The sequence below is a fragment of the Podarcis filfolensis genome (genome assembly GCF_964270895.1).
Source record: "Podarcis filfolensis genome assembly, chromosome: 5".
NCBI lineage: Eukaryota > Metazoa > Chordata > Lepidosauria > Squamata > Lacertidae > Podarcis > Podarcis filfolensis.
In genome coordinates, this window is record NC_139608.1 from 67,811,386 (window position 1) to 67,833,456 (window position 22,071).

The window sequence follows — 22,071 nt, forward strand, 5'->3', positions numbered from 1 at the left end:
ACTTATAGTGAGATTTATTTATTGCTTCTGACCTTGGAAGTTTTGTATGTGCCATTTAAGGTATACATGGTGAGTGGATACTGGGTGTAAAATGTTGGCATTGGGTGCTGCTGTTTTGGGGGAAAACCTTTAGGTTGCTCGTTAAGAAGTGACTTTTCAGTGATCTTTATTCAGTCGCTACATTGGATGCTGAGCCACTGCTTCATAAACCATGATTTGTAAAGCCTTAGTTGAATGCCATGCTTCTCCGTTCTCCCACCCTGTACCTACTTTGGCATGGAAATCTAGGCCAAAGCTGGCATAGGAAGAGTGGAGGTCTGAGGAGCGCATAGCCGTGATACTCAGCTATAGCTTTATAAATCATGGTTTTTGAAGCCACAGGCTATTGTCTGAATGCAATCAACATCTTCTCCTTTGGTACTGGCACTGATCAGGTTATTATCTTTTAGGTCCACCTTGCACTAAGAAATCCTATTTAGCTTTTAAGGGTTGCATGTCGGGCTAACATTCCTTAAATGCAGAAGGTGCTTGTTGGGTACCTAGAACAAGGTTTTCACTTCTCTGCGGAAGGATCTAATTGCAAAATTCTTGTTGAATTTATAGCTTTTCAAAAATACAATCTGACAGGCATTTTAAAAGATCAGACGTTCCTGCTTCACATTTCCTTCTTGTTTTCTCTCAGAGCCCATGCAGAAGCACCATCATCTGTGAAACATGACATAAGGGCAGAGCCTGGTGAGAAGATGAAGAACAGAGAAGAAGTAGTGAATGAAGGAAGTGATGATGGGAAAGCTGTTGAGTCAAGCGATGAAGATGCTCCAGTCGAAGAAAAGAAGAAGAAGCAGCGGTCTGGATTTCGGGACCGTAAGGTATGTATTCTTGTTGCACTGGAATATTCTGCATTAAACTGCAGCCAGTTATACCATCAAGAGGTGTGAAATTGTTGTGGCCTTCAGTTGCTGAGGTGTGTGTAGAAATGTAAAGCAGGGATAGGAGATCTGTGGCCCTACAGATAGGTTAGACCACAGCTCATTTCACGCTGGTCATACTGGCTGGGACAGATAGCAGGTTAGAAACCAACCACATCTGGAATGACACGGGTCTCCATCTGTTCTGCATGTCTCTGCTTGCGACATTCTTAAGGCAGTCATTAATAGAAAGCTTTATGTCCCATTTGTCTCACTACCAATTTGTTGGTGGTTTATACAATTCTGGATCAATAGAAAATGATGGCTGGGATTCAAAGAGCTTCTTTCGGACCTTGTTTGGGTGTAATTCTAATTAGATTAGCATTTTGCCTGAACCAGAGCTCGGGTGTGAGTTGGTGTTCCATTGGCCAAGAACTAATGGATGTGTTTGTCTTTGAAAGGAACATACTTCTGCCCCATTGCAAATAAACTGCAGTTAGGTTCTGTGTGGTGTGTTGCTGTTTGAGATACACATCTAAAGGCTCTTTGCTCTTTCATTGCATCCTAGGGGAGAATGTGTGTTTTGGATGTGTGCTTTTATCTATGCAGAAGAGCTTCTCGGTCGTCCTGGCATTCTTGGTAGGCTAATGAATTTATATGTGGAGCAATCGACAGCAAACTGTTTTATGATTGTGATATACCTAAAAAGGAGGGTTGCGGGGAGATGAAATCTGTTTTAAGCTTTAGGGCTTGGAAACCATTTCTGTCTTGATACCATTAAAGAAGGCAATTAAAAATGGCCGAGTAAATCAAAGCTGACACGCAAGGCATGTTGGAGTGCGACTCGGTAGTGAAGGAAGTGAGAATATAATAGTTCCTTTGTCAGATAAATCCTTGCGACTTGTTCATGTACGAATAACTCAGGGACTGACAACTTGTTGTGAACCACGTTGTTTGAGTCTTCGGAACACCAGGAGAAGGGAAAGGTGCAGATGTGACTGAGGGTTAATGACCAGTAAAAAGAAATATGAATGGTGTGAGGGGTAGTAATTCTTTTGGGGGGAAATAGTTCTATACAGCAATAGGACTTTTCTGTAATGTCTGGGAAAAGTTATTAGCTCCTCCAAGTGTTACTGCCCTATGGGTGTTAATATGATGAGACTTCTCTTTTTTAGTTAAGGGAATTTGTCTCTGAGGAATCCTTTGTTTTATTCTGTTTTGACAGTTGCTGGACTTTTGATTTCCATTTTGCTGAAATACAGTGATCAGAAATGGCTGGGTTTTTACAAATACTTAAAAATCAAAAACACTTTTGAAACATCCATGTTTCTGTTTTTATTTGCCAGAAGAGCAACTTTTCTAGCCAGTAAATCTGAGTAGCTAGAATTAGCTGGGGGAGTCTTCTCTCTTAATAAATTTTGGAGGTGAATTGTTGATACCTGTTTTATTGGAATGACTGCATTTTGGTTAAAATTTCTGCATGAAGAAAGGAAATCTCAAGAAACTATACCAAATCCGTTTGATATGTTAATGTCAGGGAACTGCCATCAGTGCCGGAGGGAGAGAGCAAAAGCCAGAGGGATTCCAGAGAGCGTCCAGGGATCGGGAGAAGCAGCTCTTCTTCTGGGGAAGAGAATCAGCGTAGCACCAGTGGAGAAGGGGGGCAGATGGGGGAAGCGGCGAGGCGGTCCCATGACTCCTTGCTTGGGACCAGCGGGGAGAGTAGGGGTCCTCCGTTGCCCACGCCCTCCTTGCGCAGAAGGCTTTCGCGCAGAGAGAGTAGGAGGAGACTAGGCGTCAAAGAGCTTCTTTGCTGGAAGAAGTTTAAGAAACGCCCACTGACGGATTCTGCCAGCGATTGAGTCAGCCACGGGTGAGTGGCTGTCCGGACAGAAAAGGTTCACTTTGGCAACCCAGCCAGGTGTTTGCACCCAGCCGGGGAGATAAGCACCGGCTTACGCACGAGCAACCCCTAGAACCATTACAGTTAAATATATGTAGGCTGTGGCAAATCAAACCATTGGAAGAACCCCCAAAACTGACTGGGCATTTTGGGCCATAGCATTATCATTCTCTCTTTCTTCCTCTCCACAATTCCCAGAATATTGTCAATAAAACTGTAGTAGGGAGGGATAAAGTTTTTCTTTAGTTGGACTCCCCTGAATGACCATGGAGCTGTCTACAACATATTACTAAAATCATTATTATGGTAAAAGGAACTAATAAACTTGTAGCTGGTGATGTTGTAGTAAATTCTGAAGTGGAGGAGTTCATCATGGCAGTCTTATAGGGAACACCCCCAAATAATCTGTAGCCATAACAAAAGGAGAGTTCAAAAATGCAGTCACCTGTCTTGATCCATTATATATACCAAATGGGAGCAGTACATAGCATAATATTCATTTTACTAGTATCAGCAGACAGTCAGAGAAAGAGCAATATATATAGTCAAATAAATAAAATGGTTCCACTGTTGGAAGTTAGGATTAAAAGTAAGCCCTGAGTCTGAAAATGAGGAATATTTCTGGTCTGGGTGGTTCAAATGGTGCTGATCTAACTGTTCCATTGATGTTGGAAGTCAAGGAGTCTATAGTCTGTCATGTTTTTCTCTTGATCATGCTTACTTTTTAAGTTACCTTTTCTTCACTGTGATCCTGTGATCCTATTACTCTTGTTTTGATATTAAAATTGTAGCATGAATATATTTTAACAAGGTCTGCTTGTGCCTCTGGTGGCTTCTGTTGATTAAGCAACTGATTGTATGTTAACCTTTTTGGATTGTCTGAAAGAGCTGCAGATGCGGAAGGTACAAATACCCAAAGCCAAGTTTCTGTCCCTTTTTATAAACTGAAATATCCCTTATGAGCTTGTTCTTGTTTCAGGTTTATTTTTCAAGTGTTAAAATAGCACAACAGATGGTGGCTGTGCATTGTGCCCCTTCTGTTGCCCTCTGTGGTCCATCAGAGTAGCCCATGGTCCCTTTATTTTGAAGTAACAGTTGTGCTCTCAGAGCACTGCCAAAAGGTGAGATGTTAGAGCATCTTTCTTTAACCCCGTTACCCATTAGAGCACTGCAGGAAGCTGCCAAATGAAAATAAATGTCAACTTATCTCTGCCATTACAGTGCAGCATGGAACTTCAGATTGCTGGCACCCCACTCTTGGCTTTGCACATTGTCTTCCTAAAGATTCTGTGAGCCAAATGAAACATTTTTAAATGGGACAAGCTGTGTGGGTTTTAAGTTAGCAGCCATTTTTCTCTTCAAGCTCCTCAGCCTTTCAGAAACCTTTTCTGCATGGTCTGCTATGGAACTCCAGTGGATTCTAGGGCACATAGTTGCACTAAGGCAGATGTGGGCAACCATTGGTTCTCTAGATATTGGTGAACTATGACTTTCATCATCCCTGGCCATGCTTGCTGGAACTGACGGGAGTTTTAGTTCAGCAACATCTATGGTTGCTTTTCCAGTAAAATGTATGTTGCATACTCATTGCTTTCCTTCTCATTTAGGTACCATATTTTTCGCCCTATAGGACGCACCTTTTCCCCTCCAAAAATGAAGGGGAAATGTGTGTGCGTCCTATGGGGCGAATGCAGGCTTTCGCTGAAGCCTGGAGAGCGAGAGGGGTCGGTGCGCACCGACCCCTCTCGCTCTCCAGGCTTCAGGAAGCTATCCGCAAGCCTTGCTAGCCCGGCGGGAGTTCCCGCGGGCTCACAAGGCTTGCGGGCAGCAGCCTGCAGCCCACAAGCTCGGGGGACAGTGGGGAGGCGCAGCGCGCCTTCCCACTGTTCCCCGACCTGGTTTGGAGGCTGGTGCTGGGGAGAAGTGCGCTGATTATTATAGTTTATTGCTTGTACCCCACCCTTCTGACTGCCACTCTGGGCAGCTTCCAACATACAGTGGTACCTTGGGTTAAGAACTTAATTCGTTCTGGAGGTCCATTCTTAACCTGAAACTGTTCTTAACTTTAGCTAATGGGGCCTCCTGCTGCTGCCGTGCCACCGGAGCACGATTTCTGTTCTCATCCTGAAGCAAAGTTCTTAACCCAAGGTAATATTTCTGGGTTAGCGGAGTCTGTAACCTGAAGCGTATGTAACCCGAGGTACCACTGTATATAAAAACATAATAAAACATTAAACCAATAAAAAATTAGAAAGCATCTCTATACAGGGCTGCCTTCAGGTGTCTTCTTTTTTTTTTTTTTTTAAAAAGATATTTATTAAAGTTTTACAAAAAGAAGAAAATTACAGAATAAAAAAGAAAACAAAAAGAAAAAAAAGTACAAAAGATACAAAAATACATAGGAAAAAAAAGATACGAAATACAGAAAAAAATAAATAGGAAATAGTTAAAAATAAATCAATCTTTTCATATCTTAAATTTCATTTACTTATTTCCCCGACCTCCTCACAACTCCCTTTTTTGTATTCCCGTTCACATGGTTAATTCAGCAAATCCTTACCCTCTTTCTTTTATCTTAATTCTATATCTCAACATATTTTAACTTTATATTTTCATCCGTTATCAATCCATTTTTACATATTCTTATTAACCTTGTTGCTAAGGCCGCTTGATTTCAATCCAACATCATTTTAACATTCATTAATTTTACAATGTTTCTGCAAATAGTCTTTGAATTTCTTCCAATCTTCTTCCACCGACTGTTCTCCCTGGTCTCGGATTCTGCCAGTCATTTCCGCCAGTTCCATATAGTCTATCATTTTCATCTGCCATTCTTCCAGGGTAGGTAAATCTTGTGTCTTCCAATACCTTGCGATGAGTATTCTTGCTGCTGTTGTAGCGTACATAAAGAAAGTTCTATCCTTCTTTGGCACCAATTGGCCGACTATGCCCAGGAGAAAGGACTCTGGTTTCTTCAAGAAGGTATATTTAAATACCTTTTTCATTTCATTATATATCATCTCCCAGAAAACCTTTATCCTTGGGCACGTCCACCAAAGGTGAAAGAATGTACCTTCATTTTCTTTACATTTCCAACATTTATTATCAGGCAAATGATAGATTTTTGCAAGCTTGACTGGTGTCATGTACCACCTGTATATCATTTTCATAATATTCTTTCTTAAGGCATTACATGCCGTAAATTTCATACCTGTGGTCCACAACTGTTCCCAGTCAGCAAACATAATGTTATGTCCCACATCTTGTGCCCATTTAATCATAGCAGATTTAACCGTTTCAACCTGAGTATTCCATTTCAACAGCAAGTTATACATTCTTGAAAGTATCTTAGTTTTGGGATCTAACAGTTCTGTTTCCAATTTTGATTTTTCCACCTGGAAGCCAATTTTTTTGTCCAAATTGTAAGCCTCCCTTATTTTATAATAGTGAAGCCAGTCTCGCACTTTATCTTTTAATTTCTCAAAACTCTGCAATTTCAATTTGTCTCCTTCTTGTTCCAAAATTTCCCAATATTTCGGCCATTTGGCCTCCATATTGAGCTTTTTCTGAGCCTTCGCTTCCATCGGTGACAACCACCTTGGGGTTTTATTTTCAAGTAGGTCCTTATATCTGACCCAGACATTTAATAGTGCTTTTCTGACAATATGATTTTTGAAACTTTTATGTGCTTTAACCTTGTCATACCACAAATATGCATGCCACCCGAAAACGTTATTAAAACCTTCTAAATCCAAAATGTCTGTGTTCTCAAGAAGCAGCCATTCTTTCAACCAGCAGAATGCTGCTGATTCATAATAGAGTTTAAGGTCTGGCAGGGCAAATCCACCTCTTTCCTTTACATCAGTTAGTATTTTAAATTTTATTCTGGGCTTCTTGCCCTGCCAAACAAATCTAGAAATGTCTTCAGGTGTCTTCTAAAGGTTATATAATCTCCTTGACATCTGATGGGAGGGCGTTCCATAGTGTAGGTGCCATTACCAAGAAGGCCCTCTGCCTGGTTCCCTGTAGCTTCACTTCTTGCAGTGAGGAAACTGCCAGAAGGCCCTTGGTGCTGGATCTCAGTGTCCAGGCTGAATGATGGAGGTGGAGACACTCCTTCAGGTATATAAGAAGCCATTGTAGACAATAGTGTGTCACACTTAGACTGCAAGGATCTGGGATGAAGTTCCTGCTCTGCCATGATGTTCACAGGATGACCTTGCACCAGCCAAGACCTCCCTGCCTAACTCTACCTCACTGGGTGTTGTGAGCAAAAAATAGAGAATGTCCCATGTACAGTGTCCTGAGTTATTTGAAGGAGAGGTAGGGTACGACTGCAGTAAGTGACAACAGCAGGCAGATTCTTACTCATGTTCCTTCAAAGTTTTGAATCAAATTGTTGCATAAGGTGTGTACAATCCGTAACGTGGAATGATTTGGATTTTAACAGCAGTGAGAAAGCACAACTAGGCTACAGAGGACTTCAGATATTGCAATTGGTCATGAAATTGCTGTGTCAGCTTTTCCCTGTCCTATTTTTCAAAATTTAGCCAGGCTTAGATCCATGCTAAATTAAGATAAACAGCTGGAAGAGTTGTTAGCACTTGCTTCCTTTTTCAGTTGATTTGTCTGACCTTAAGCTGCAGTTTATTAAGAATGTAAAAGATGGGAAGCTGATGTAAGCTGAACTTTCAGGTGGTTTTGCTCTGCTGCTATGTGCCTTGAATTGAATTTCTTTAAAATATACTGTAGTGTGTTGATTGAAGGTAGTTTTCTGATGACCTGTTTGCATAGTCACTCCCCTCTTCCCCACTTTCTGTGAAATAGTCAAGCACTTTCACTCTGCCCCTAACCAGAGTTCTTAAAGCAAATCCTGGTGGAGATGGACATTTGAAAGTGAGAGCATTTTGAAAAAAGGCCATTTGGTTGATTAAAGGCCTAATGTGGCAAAGTAATCATGTGTCTGCGTGGGGGATGTACCCCTTTCACATATGCCATGAATTTGATGAATGGCCTTAGGGAAAGCTGTTTGACTCAGTATAGGAACTGGGTAACGAAATCTGTTCTGTTATGTATCAGACAGTCACCTTTTTTATTTTTTTCCAAAAATAGTTATAAATAAAGTTTTTATCCCAGGCTGTGTACCTGAATTGGATTTGATTTTTTTAATATATTTGACATTGTTTCTTATATTGCTGGTGATTTTTATTATTATATTGATTCAGAATATTTGATTGGAAGCCATTCATAAATGGAATTAAATGAGTTATAAAGGGGTGTGTTTGCAAGGACCACAACATTTAGTGTTCAAAATGCAACATTTTAATAACTAGTTCTGACCGTTCAGTCACACTCTAGCATGGCCAGTGAACACAATCCTGGCACAGCTGAGATGGGTGTGAACCTGCAACCTGTCCCAGACATGGTGGTCATCAGGAAGAGGGAGCAAGTTTAGCCCCCAATATGTTTCCCATATAAGTGGATGATTTCTGTATCATGTATATGTGCCATGTGTCCCCATTATTTAGACATGCACAGCCTTCTCAACACCCCCTGCCTGTCACAATTGCAGTTTTGCTAGTTATTATTAAATGCCACACTACTGGAACAGAGGCAAATACTTTTTACTGACGTATACTATATTGAATGAATGATCTTGGTCACAGACCAATAAAGACTTGTTGAAATTGTCATTCTTGAGGGCTTAGAAGAGACTATAGTGATAAAGGACCCAAAGAAAAGTGAAGAACCAAAGAGTTTGGTTGGGTCTGCCCATCACTAAATCATTCCCTTTTCTATATGTAGTACAGTAAGTTGTTTTATTGGTTAGCATTTTGCAGGGGTTGTATATGGAATTACCTACACTTGTCAAAGCAAATAGTTGTGCTGTTTGAATGGGGGGGAACTGATGTTCTCTTTCTCTATATTTTTTAGGTAATGGAGTATGAAAACAGGATCCGAGCATACTCAACTCCCGATAAAATCTTTCGATATTTTGCAACCTTGAAAGTAATAAGTGAACATGGAGAATCAGAAGTATTTATGACCCCACAAGATTTTGTGAGATCTATAACTCCAAATGAAAAGCAACCAGAAAGTAAGTGACCTTGTATATAATGATAGCAAGTATATGTGATTATGCAGAAGTGAATTCTTGTAATCTGTTTAAAAGGTTGATTGGCTTATTTCATTTGTCAGCTATCAATAGCTATAAATTTCTATGTAGAGATATTGGCTCTGGCTATTTCTTCCTGAAATGAGGCTCAGGGATGATGATTTAATTTTCAGCTTCTTTGGTTGTGTCTTAGGTACCGAAGGGCCTCCCCACAGTGTTGGGTGCTATTGAGGGGGCAACTTAATTGCAGGGAATACTGAGAAGTTGAAGTAGCAGAAACAAATTTCTCCCCTGAAGACAGAGCTTGGAGTAGCTGGAAATAGAAGCTAATTATGCAGACTTTCAGCTCATAATTTTGCTTTTAGCTTAAGGCTACCATGAAATATAAGTGGATGCTTCCCTGTCATAATGGAAGTTGTTGGGAGGGGGGGAATCTAAATTTATGAAAACTGTAGACCATCACTAATCTCTAGGCTTGGCTGCTCAGGTGACAAAAACATCTTAGAATATGCCCTTCCCAAAACAAATTATAGGAAAAAACAAGAAGCATTATCCAGTGGCTATTATAGAACAAGTTCATGAGATCATGTTGCAAAGAGAAAAGTATTTTGAGACACTTCATACAGTTTTATGTAGACCTAAAAGATGTAAAGCTTCAAAGAGCTTCACATATTTTATCTGGGGGTTTTTAAAACACATACCAGCACCCCTGTAAGCTAGGCCAGTAATGTTATCCTCAAATGGCAGATGGGTGGAGAGCAGAGGCTGAAAAGGGGTGGACTTACATAAGACCAACTGGAGGTTGCACCCAGGAACTTCTATACAGTATAGTTCAAGTCCCTTAGCCACTACATTATATCTGCTCCACATGGATAACATGGAGGTGCACTCCAGGAAAACTTCTCCCAGTCTACATTTTGCTCAGACTCAAGTGCTGACAATTTCTCCCAGTTGAGAAGTTCTCTCTCTCTCCCAAATCAGGATGGTTAAATGAGGTTTGTGAGATTCTTGGCTTTGCTTGTGTGGAGCTAATTGGTCCTTGAAATACTTTGCTGGTGCAACCCATATTGAAACATACAGACATTAGCCGTTTTGTCTCGAGACAGTGCAATTGCTCCAGACATATGGTTAGAGGTAAGTTATTACAGAATAACGACAGGCTTTACTGAGAGAAAATGTGAGGGAGCAGGTATTAGGAGGGAAGGGATGCTTACGGGAAGTAATTAAGATCTGAGAGGGGCTCTTTACTATGTAAAACACAGGTTGTTAGTGACCTGGGGTTACTGTCTGATGGATTTTGAATAACTCTTGTGAAAGGATCATTGCCAAGTAGTTTCTCTGAAACCTCCTGTATACCTCTTGATCTCTACTTAAGCATTTCTAAGGAGAAGCCAGTAAATTGAAATATCTGACCCAACTGCTGTCATATTTTTTTAAGCTTATGAAAGTGCAGTGTGTTAGTAATGCATTTTGATTCACTTCAGACTTTGATTCACTTCAAAACAGTAGTTTTGTTTAGTATGCTTTATGTGAACTATGCACATTCCCTAAATACTATATATCTTGGGCAGATGTAGCTGTTTTAAAAATAAACGTTCTTTCGAACTTGTTTGATGGCAGAATACAGAAATTTTATTTCCGTGGTACTAAGTATATGAAGTATTTTATGATACTCAGATATTCATCCTTCTAATTACCCTGTTGGGTAAGTGTCATATTGAATACCCTACAATATCCAAGCAAATGCATTTAGGCTGCAGTGCTATCCACTCTTACCTGGAAGGAAGGCTTATGAGACATAATGGATCTGTCTTCCATGTAGATATGTGTAGGATTGTGCTGTAAAGGTGGGTTTCATGAGTAAAGCAAGACCTGTGGCCTTGTGCAGAGGCAGTCCCACATAGAGTGTTGAACCTGGGAGACCAAAGGTTCAAATCCTACTCGGTATTGCAGCTGACTGGGGTGACCTTGGGCAAGTCACCGTCTCTCTGCCAAACCTACCTGACAGGGTTGTTGGAAAGTTAAAATAGAACATGGGGCGAACCATGTGTACCACCTCAAAGAAACTGAGATATAAATATAATTTTAAAAGCGGCAGATAAGTCATTTGAGGGAACAGGAAACCTTTGCACTAATGTGAACTGGACAAGCAAAAGTCAAACTTAGGGATGTCTTGGTCTGTAGGCGGTGAGTTATGAGGAGGGACAAGGCCATGGAAGGGGTTGAAGATAAGGAGAAGATGCTCTTGTAGGTTCCAGGCACATACATGAAGCCAACCTAAGGATTTTAAGAAATGGCATTGCTGCTTAAAATGACAAGAGGGCACTTTTTGTCCCTCATGTGCTATAAAAAGCATTCCACATTAAAATTTGTTTTTCTTTTAAAAGATTTAGACAAATCTAGTGGTAGGGCAGGACTATCAGCAGCAATTATTCATGATAGGTAAATGGCATTTTGCTGTACAGAGGGAATATATTTATGAATACCAGATGCTGGGAACATGACATCTGGGAAAGTCTTTCGCCATACCACGTGAGTACCACGTGAGGTGGACCACTGTTAAAACAAAATTCAGGACTACGTGGGCCTAGTTTATCGGCAACTCATGTGCTCACAAGAGCATCATCAAACAAACCTTATTTTCCATGATGCTTTTGGAACAAACCCCAAATTCCAATATCCTACTAAGCCTAAGCATGTGCGACTGAAATAACCACAAATTCTTTTCAGTTTTCCTCTCCTCCTTTTGTCTCCATTTTGTCTGGGGGTTTTTAATTGTAAGCTGCTTGGGGTAGAAACTTGTTCTTTTTTGAAAAATGCATAGAGGGCATTGTATAAAATAGCAATAAACTTAGCACAAATTCTTTAGACCTTATCAAGCCAGAACCCATTGATTTCAGTGGGAGAGATTCAAGCAGGTGCTTAACTCTCCCGTTCAACTTAAATTACCATTAAAAGCGTGTGTCTTTGGATATGCAAAAGTCTTTTTTTTTAAAAAAAGCCAGTGTACTCAGGTGATCGTTCTTCAGCACAGCATCCACAAATCGAATGCACTGCTTGACAGTCTTATAACTTTTTTCCTCAGCTTATGAAGCTGATGACAGTGGAGATTTTATTGCCTTGGCTTAGGAGAGTCTCAGAGATCTTCTGAGTTGATTAATAACTCTGTTTCCTGCACTATGACCATTATGAACTTCTGAATATATGGGAAGCATTTTATCATGTTTACTCATAAACAGGTGGCAGTGATATATATCTGCCTTGCTGATCAACGGCTGCTGGTTTCCCCTTCTCTCCCTGTTCCCCACATCTTGCCAGTCTTGAGTAATAAGACGACAATGTCATTATTTAAAATTTCATCTGGAATTCTTTTTGTATATGTGTATATAGAAAGAAAAGAAATAAAATACAAATAGACTGAATATGCATGCCTATGGTTGGTTACCAGTTCCGGCTTGGGTGGTAATCCTCACCATGTCTATTCAAAAGTAGTCCAATTGAATTCAATAGCGCTTACTCCCAGGTAAGTGGTGTTAAGATTGCAGCCCTAGATGTTAACCATAATATGCCAGTTTGGAAGCTAAACACATAATGGAGAAATGATTGAGTAGCATGGAATTGGTGCTGCATACGCACATGGCTCATGCATAGTGGTGGAGCATAATAATAATAATAATAATAATAATAATAATAATAATAATAATAATTTTATTATTTATATCCCGCCCATCTGGCTGGGATTCCCCCAGCCATTATTTGTTCAACCATTTCATCAAAACTACCACTGGGTTCTGATGCCTTAAGATCTGGTGTATTACTTCTAAAACATCTACCAAGATCTTTCAACTGGAAGACATATCCACGATGAATGTAAGAGTCTTCCATTGCCATTCTGTAGGTATCTTGCTGAGGTCTTTTTTATGATTTAACGGCTATGATTAATAATCTTATACTGCCATGTGTTTGAATTTAATCTTCATTGAAATCATTCCATATTTCAAGAATATATTCCCATTTTTGTGTTTAAATGTGTAAAAGTTGGCCATCAAAAAACTTAATTGGCATCCCTTGTCTTTCTAATAGTGTAGTAGATTGTATTTTAGACATTTTAGTGCTTAAATGGGCATTAGCAAGCATCTTGCCAAATATGGCTGTTCCATATGAGTCCTATCTTCTCTCTTAGCTATGAATAATGAAAGGTCTGATTTTGTAGGCAATGGTGATAACACAGAACAAAATATGCAGGGTGGTAATCTATCTTCTCATATGCTGTGAATCAAATTATTCTAAGTATACAGATCATATTCTTCCCACATAACAAACAGACCAGGTTTTTGGTTTAAATTGAAATTCTTAACACGCATTTTTGTCTCAAACATAGCTGGTTCTACATTCTGTTTTTCTCAGTTGGGGTGTATTTGCTCAGTGGATTAGTTTATCCTCACTGAATTGTTTTCTCTCTTCCCTTCCTGGACCTTATTAAAGTTTCCAATGTTGCAGAGGTCCCATGCTGTTTATACCACATCAAGTCTTAAATCAGTCAATAACTATTTATGTGAGTTAAGTTTATAGTAATGTAACTTATTCATAAACTACTTCTTCCACAGTATCTCAGAATTGATCCTTGCTGCTTCTTTCTCCCATACAAAATCTGCTAACATTTAGAGTTGTACTAAACAGTATGTAATATAGTAAAGAGGAATAGCAATTTAGGAGCCGTCAGTTTCTTGACAGTGCTCTGTGCACTATGGAACTCTCTGCCTATTGAGATCCAGCAGATGCTTTCACTGTATTCTTTTCAGTACATGCTAAAAACAGTCTTGTTTAGGCAAGCCTACCCAGATGCTGGGACGCGGGTGGCGCTGTGGGTAAAACCACAGTGCCTAGGACTTGCCGATCGTATGGTCAGCGGTTCGAATCCCCGTGGCGGGGTGAGCTCCCGCCTTTCGGTCCCAGCTCCTGCCCACCTAGCAGTTCGAAAGCACCTTTAAAAGTGCAAGTAGATAAATAGGTACTGCTTTATAGCGGGAAGGTAAACGGCGTTCTGTGTGCTGTGCTGGTGCAGGCTCGCCAGAGCAGCGATGTCACACTGGCCACGTGACCCGGAAGTGTCTGCGGACGGCGCCGGCTACTGGCCTCTAGAGTGAGATGAGCGCACAACCCTAGAGTCTGTCAAGACTGGCCCGTACGGGCGGGGGTACCTTTACCTTTACCCAGATGCTTAGAAAGTTGAAGTAATTTTAATCTATTTTAATATTTTAACTTTTGTATAGTTTTATCTTTTTGTAAACTGCTTTGAGGCCTCCCCCCCCCAATCAAGCAGTGTATAAATTTCATCAAACAAACAAACAAAAAAACAAAGGCAATGTCAAACTTTCCAATCATTTAAAGTCTTTCATCTCTCTTCCTCTGATTACTGGTTCATAATTCAATGTTAATAACTACCTGTGATTTTCTAGTATGAGAGATTCTCAAATACCTCATCATATTTTGTTGTTCATAGCTTTCTGTCCTGGCTTCTAGTTTTAATTAGGGTTGAACTGTAATAAAAACAATTGATTCATTCTGGGATTCAGCTGAATTTTGTATGTGTTTAAGCAAGTTTTTCACCCTTAAATCTGACGGATAAAGTCATTTGCCCACCCTTCTGCGTAACAAAACACCTGGAACCACTGACAATCTATTGCGGAGTTTACTCTGCTTATGAAAGGCTCTTTTACATCTGACACTCGACTGTTGATTGGAAAAGGTAAAATTACATCCTAAGATGATATGGACCCTCTTGCACAAGCAGAACAGCTTCAAGCAAAAGCACGAGAATGGCTTACAGTGCCTACATATTACAGCACTGTTTGAACATATGCACAAGCTCTTTTGCCAGCATTTGCGGAATAGTTCCGGCAGCTATTTTTCTTCTGGTTCCGAGGTTCCAGTTCACTGCATCTTGATTGCAGTGATGGGGGAAATGCCGTGCATGGCTTCTTCCTCAATTTAGCTACCGCAAGTAGAACGCTGGTATAATGGATTGAGTCCGTGCTGGAAGCTTCAAGGCTGCAAATGGTGAATATAACCCATTTGGTCTTGCGCCCCCACAGCACATCGTTTTGTGTGCACTGTATTTCATGGTGGCAAATGGCAGGTTACTGCAACATTTCTAGTACCTTTATCTACTGCTGCATCTGCTCCTTAGTTTCATCTCCTTCTGTAAGATTAACTATTGATTACTGTCTTCTCCCTTCAGCATCTTTCAAATTTACCTTTTCTACCCACTTAGTTTGGAGCTCACAGACCACCGTTTGCTTTCAGCTTTATGAAATGAATGTTACTTAAAGTTTGATGGCAATTTTGAAATCTGTTAATGGCATCTGTTGCTTAAGGCAGTATAAATATTGAAGGACAGAGGTTAATGTATAAGGTAGTAGGGAAGGGTAGAGAAATAACTTGTGTATTCTGTTCTAAGAGAAGCAAGGTGTGGCACCACCATTATGTCTTGATATAGCTATAGCTACTATTCCCCAGATCTGTACACATTTCATAAGATATAAAATGAAGCTACTATTAAGCTGAGCTTTCCTGTACTTTCTATGTTTTGGTTGGTTAGAGCTTAATGTGTTTGAATCATGTGAATATATTTCATAACATTCAATCCGCGCTACATAAAACCTTTGCTTTTCTCTTGTTTCTTTTAGACCTCGGACTTGATCAGTTTGTGGTGAAACGCTATGATGGGAAGGTGAGATTCTTAAACCTGTGGGTGCATGCTAATTACCATTTTAGCTACTAAGGAAATGTTTGTTTTCTCCTCTCTGTCTGTGAAACTGTCTAGCAGTAAGCAAAGCTGTGTTAATTTTGGAGGTGATTATAGCAGGGAATTTTTATGGGCCACCACGGAGAAGGGGACTAAATTTGAGATTCTGAACAGCCTCTCTTGGCCCGGCTTGTGCAGCACCAAGAATGTAGAACCATATCTAAGAATAAAAAACAGAGCTCTTCCCATAGGCATCTAGCTGGCTGCTGTGGGAACAAAACGCTGGTCTAGGTGGATCTTTGATCTGATTTAGCACGGTTAATTTTAATACTTAGCTGCAGCTTCCAAAGAATAGTTGTGGCAAAGTTGGGACTTTGCTTTCTCATTCAGGATGATTTCACCTGAGTGATGGTCTTTTCACCTGTGATGGAAATTCAGTGTGTGAAATCCTTATGTCTCTTAAAAATCAAAATGGGTGTTGGATGCAAGTCAGCCTGCGCTGGAGGTTGATGCATCTGTGTGGGGAAAGAGAAAGGAACCTCCAAGCTTCTTAGACTGCCCTTTTACCTGTGCTGCCCTTCCTTCAGGCTAGGCGGATACTCTTGCAGTTGCTGACCTCATTTTCTCCTTCCTCCTCACCTTGGGAGAGCAGACATCCTTTGTGTCTCCACTGCTGACACACAAGAGCAAGCACAGCCTGTTGCATTCTCCATCTTAGTTAGAACTAGGATCTTTCCTCTCAAATCATGTATTTCCTGCAGGAAACATAGCTTTGTTCGCAATATTATATCTAGGGTAAAACATGTTCCTCCCACAGTGATTCAGTGTTAAATTGAACTTTTAAACTCCAAATACCATCAATGGGAAGGTGGAATTCCCCTCCCTGAGCTCTTTTTAACTTCTTTCACTGTATATATAAGAAAGAGATGCAGAATTCCAAAGCTGCATTTGCCTCCTTGTCCCTCCTGCTCTTTATTTCATTGAGCAGCACTCTCAGGCAAAGGCAAATTTGCTTACTGCTTTCCTGCTTTGTCTCATTACGGGGCTGACCTATAATGAAGTGCACAGTTGCTGCTGTGCTTTTAAGAGCTGACATCCAGAATACATCCTTGGCCGCTCCCCCCTCCTTTCTTCGGAGGCAGGCCCGCTCTGCTCAATCTGGAGGTGGAGTGCCATTCCCACCAGCCTGCCTCCGGAGGGGAGGGGAACCATCTTTCTCCGCCAAGCTGTGCAGCCGTAGGGTGTGGAACTGGTCTCTTCCTTCCCGTCCCACTCTGCTCATTGCACACATGGGATGGTGTCACCATCTGCCTCTGCTCCTGGCCAGCTGAAGGGGAGGATGGACTCTTTTTGACTTGGCAATAGTAACTCTGGCTTGGACTGAGCTGCTCTCAGTTTAAGCTGCTGTCGGGCACAGCAGTGATGGCAGGAATATGGGTGGGCCTGGAGAATAGGGCATTAATCCTCTCTGCATGGCCACACACCTTAATTTGTACAGCCTTCTATTTCTTGGTTATCCTGGGATGTGATCAAGACTTTGTTTATGACTGTTTTGAATATAATATTGAATGCAATAGTCTACCCTGCTGCTTATAGTGTTGCGGACAAGGATATGCCTGAAGGCAAGTTGGCTAATTGACATTGCAATAATAGACACTAAGCATATTTTCTTGCCCCTGTGGACTGGCTGTTCTGAAATTTTTATTTATGTGCATATATATATAATGCCACCAATCCTACTGAATCTATCCAGATAATCTGAATTTGTGCTGCGTAATTGTCTCAGCTCTTTTTGATGACCTTTTTTGTGACAGATGTGCTCTGTCAGGTGGTTCTTTGCATATTTATTTACTGTACCACACCGTTGACAGAAAATTCGAACTGTTAAGGACGTAACCTGTGAGAAATTCCATTGGGCTTCTTAAAAGAACATATTTTTCCATAATGGAATATACAGCAGGCATTTGCTCTCCCTCCCTCAGTCAAGTTCCAGATGTCTTTGTTTGCTGTTTGCTTCAGCAAATTGTTCTGATTGATTTAGGGTGGCTTCTTGGGCATGGAAAACCCAAATCCGGAATGCATTCGTCATGAGCCGTGCATGTCAATATGTACGAAACTGCTGCTTTTGCCTTTACAATATACAGCAGCTTGAAAAGGATCAGCAGTTGACATACTGCTTCCATAGCTCAGTGTACATGAAACGCTGAGCATGAGTGTGCTGGCTCTCAGAGAGGAGATTGTGGGCACTTCATTCCTTCTGCTGCTTTTGTGAGCTACGGCATGGTTTGACTTCAGCATGTCTCCTAAACCCAGACTTATGGTTTGCCTTACTCCAAACAAGCCACCAGCTGTAACCCAAGAATAAACCGTGCTTACAGCTGGTGGCTTGTTTGGAAGGAGATGAACCTCAAGCATGGACAACACACTGAGGCACACCATGGCTTAGCTCACTTCAGTGGAGCACCAGGATTGAGGAGGAACAAAGCACCTGCAATCTGTCCGGGAGCCCTGCACGCTCATGGTTTGGCTTATATGTGAACTAGGCCATTCTATCTTCCAGGAAGAAGTATTGATTGACAAAAAACGTGCCTGTGCCCTTTACAGTCCACTTCAAGTTCAGCTGTTAGCGCTCATTCCTAGGATGTTAGTCCTACAGGAGGACTTGGACAGCTGCCTGTGATATATTTGGATCTTAGATTTTAACCTGGGGTTAGCCATTAATTTTTAACTGCAGTGGTTAATTGGTTTGTGCCTCAGGCCCAATGCAGATGTTGCCCATCAGGGAAGACTCATCTCTTTTTAAGCATAAGGAAATATATTGTTAAGGGTTTGTGCTTGCAATATAAAGATGCTGTAGGCTCTTCCAAACATTGTTTTATATCTGTGAGCAGCCTCCCTTCTACCACTTCCCAGCTCTTGTCAAAGCTTTGTGGCATATTGGTTTTGTTGGCATAAACTGATGGAATTATGGAAGTCTTTCTTTCTCTTTCCCTTTAATTTAGTAACTACTAATTTTAATTTTTATTATGTTTTGGCAGGTAACTCACTGACCATTTGTGCCTCCTTTTATTTCTTGGTTCTAAGGTGTGCAGCAGTATCTTGTTCCTGAGACATGAATTGGGTTTTTTTCTTTATTTGTTTTATTCTGTGGTTCCTCTAACGATGTACAGTTTGTAATTATTTTGTTTTTGTTTTTTGTTTTTGTTTCTGTAACCAAACCTTTGCTCATTTTCTTCCCTTTCTTCCTAACCTTTCCCCCTCTCATCAGGATTTTTGGCAGGTACTGACTTGTCAGCATGTGCTTCAACCAATTTGTGCTTCAGATCCCATATGTGCACCTCCTTTTAAAAGGGACAGTATATATTTCTTATTTCCCCATTACCTTAAAAAGACTGTTGGCTTTCATCATTTGAAATCTAAAAAGGCTTTATTTTTTTAAACATGGAGACTTAACTTTCCCCAACAAAAAAGTTGTCGCAAGAGTTCAGTATTACCGTAAGTCAATTCAACGCGGAATTACTTAACGTTTGGTAAACCAACTAGGTGCTACATTAAATTTCTTCTCCTTTTTGTGATCGTTTTTTACTGAGCAGCAATGGTTGATTTTTCCATTTTGGTTTAATAAAATCAAACAATTATCTTTCTATTCATAAGAGAGTGAGGCAAATCTGTTTTTCACAAATATTTAATTTATATTTTGTGTGAATGGGAGGTATTTGCCTATGGGTATATTGACATTAAAATTCCAAATTTTATGCGTAAACTAATTCTCACCACATATCCCTGTACTTTGAAGCTATCTTAATCTATCTGCCACAAACTACTTGAAGATGGAACAGGTGACTGAATTCCGTTCAACATAACTGAGTGATAGAGGATCAGCTTACATTATCAGTTTCCTTGAGATAGCTACCTCTGATCTGTGTCACGAGAGAGTCAACCATGCCTTCCAAAACGAGGTGTGTTTGGGCTGAGCTAGACATGATAATCGCTGTGTTAGCATGCATCAGTAGCCATAACCATGATTAGGAAAATTAGCTTCTGTATGAGAAGTACACAGTTCAAGCACTCTCCCATTTTGTTCCTCTCCTCCTAGGGCAGGGAAGGGATTCCCATTTCTCGCAAACCCACATATTGCATATTGGTTTATACCAGGCTTTACCAATCTAGTGCTCTCCAGTTGTGTAGGATTACAACTAACATCCACCCCAGTCAGCATGGTCATTAGCTGAATGGACTGGGGCTAATGATAGTCCAAAACTGATGTTTGAGGAAGGCTAATTTGTGATCAGTGTTACATCTTAGAAATTTAATGTGCAGTTTTTTGTTTAAAAAAACACAAAATTATGTGTGCCATAATGCAGAGCAAATTGGGAAGGGGAATTTCAGGCTTTCTTCCTCTGCTGTGGTCCTGCAGAAAATCCCTTCCAAAGCTGGTATTGAACTAGTGCCAATGGGGGACTTTCTCCCACTGCAGAGAAATTCTGTCTGCCTGTGATCTCAAAAACAACCAGCCCTCCCAATTTATGTAATTTGCATTTAAAAAAACAAACCCCTGCACATTAAATGCAAGGATGCATTCAGTATAACCCTAAATTTGCTCTTCTTTTATCCCATGGTAGGATCCCAAAGTCCTGTGTTCCCACATCATCTCAGGAGTCACATCCACACAATTTCACTAACGTTAGAAGCCATGGAATCACATGGATGAGGCTGATAGTGAGGGCCTTTCCCACCTGGCTAGGTGGTGATCAAGAGAGGCTGAGCTATGTGCTCAGGTAGCACACTGCATGAATGAGGAGTGAGCTAATCAGATATATTGATTTACCTGTTTTGTATAACTTATTCAGTGTAATCAATAGTGTAGACACTTTTCAAGGACGGGTCTCCCTTAGGTAAATAGACTGTTAAAGCCTGTCTGACTGCAGTTAATACTTTAGCTTATTAAAATGCATTCCCTGTGCTTCTCACCTCATGCTTTTCACTGAAAGGTACTGAGGGAACTGAGGAAAAGGCAGGATAATGACAAAAATATGCTTCTAATTAAATGCAGTGATCATTTTATAAAGCTTTCCAACTCTTACATTTGCTGATGTTTATGCCTGGAATGCACTTCTAATGCCTTGGGGGATTTTTCAAGTGAGAAGTGTCCGGCATGCTGATGAATTCTCTTAAATAAGGCTGCACAGATTCAAATTGAAGCAGCACTGTGTTGAGTTGCCTCTCTTGACAAGCATGTGTATTCTTGAGGAAGCTGTGACAGAACATTCCCCTGAGGAACTTATTTCTTTAATATGAAGGATTATGCTCTAAGCAAATAGGGCATTACCTCCGTAGCACTTGAAGACTTTTGGAAGTCTGTTATGAGAGGCTCTTTTGCTAGCTGACATCTGAATATCTGTACTGACAAGCGCTGAATTGCAATTAGAAATGCAATCAGAAATTGCAAGTTTTGTCCAAATGAGAACAAAAAGGAACACAAACTTTGACAGAAAGGCTGTAAGGCTGTGCACCTTGCTAAAAACATAAAGACCAACAACATTTATTTTAATATGCATTATTAGCAGGAGACCAGCTAGGAAGGTAATTGGGTGTTTGGATGACAAGGGAGTCAAAGGTGTGCTAAAGGAAGATGAGGAGATAGCAGAGAAGCTGAATGAATTATCTGCATCTTTCTTCACAGCGGAAGATATAAGGCATATCTCTGTGTCTAAACTAACTTCCCAGGAAGGGCTTCTGAGGAACTGAGGCAAATAGTGATGACAAGGAACTAAGCTTGCCTTATTGACAAAATAAAAAGCTGGCAAATCTGGGTCTGAGTGGATTCTACTCAAGAGTTCTTAAAAGAGTTCTTCAAGTGTGAAATGGCCAGTCCTCTAACAAAACTATGTCACATCCCACCTAAGATCAGTCCCTGAAGACTGGAAACTAGTCGATGTAATACCAATTTTTAAATAGGCACCCAGGAGATTTCAGGCTGGTTAGCGTAGCATCTGTTCCAGGGAAGTTTAGGAAAAACATTATTAAAGAGTGGAGTACCAAGTGTCTAGAAGAACAAGTCTTGTTGAAGTAGAACCGGTTTGGCTTCTGCAAGGGTGAGTTCTATCACACTGGGCTCAGTTTGCTGGCAATCTGGTCCAGCCATGGCCCCCTAGGCAAATAGAGAATGCACACCAAAGCACAGCAGCTGTGGCAGCCTGGCATGATAAATTTGGTAGCCTTTCCAGTGAAATGGTACAGGGCTATCTTCCACGTTGGAATGAAGCACTGAAGGCGGCTGGTTTGCTTACCTGTTACAGTGGTACCTTGGTTTACAACCATAATCCGTTCCGGAGGTCCGTTTGTAAATCAAAACAGGTTGTAACCCAAGGCGCGCTTTCGTCAATGGGACCTCCAA

The 22,071-nt window shown here is 40.7% G+C and overlaps 1 protein-coding gene across 1 annotated transcript in view; it reads left to right on the forward strand.

Moving 5' to 3' along the window:
• MICU1 (mitochondrial calcium uptake 1) overlaps positions 1-22,071 on the forward strand; it is a 131,813-nt gene that overhangs the window by 35,728 nt on the left and 74,014 nt on the right. The window contains exons 3-5 of the mRNA XM_083614229.1: positions 683-869; positions 8,746-8,908; positions 15,616-15,659. Coding sequence (XP_083470355.1) covers positions 683-869; positions 8,746-8,908; positions 15,616-15,659 — 394 coding nt within the window. The remainder of the gene's footprint in view (positions 1-682; positions 870-8,745; positions 8,909-15,615; positions 15,660-22,071) is intronic.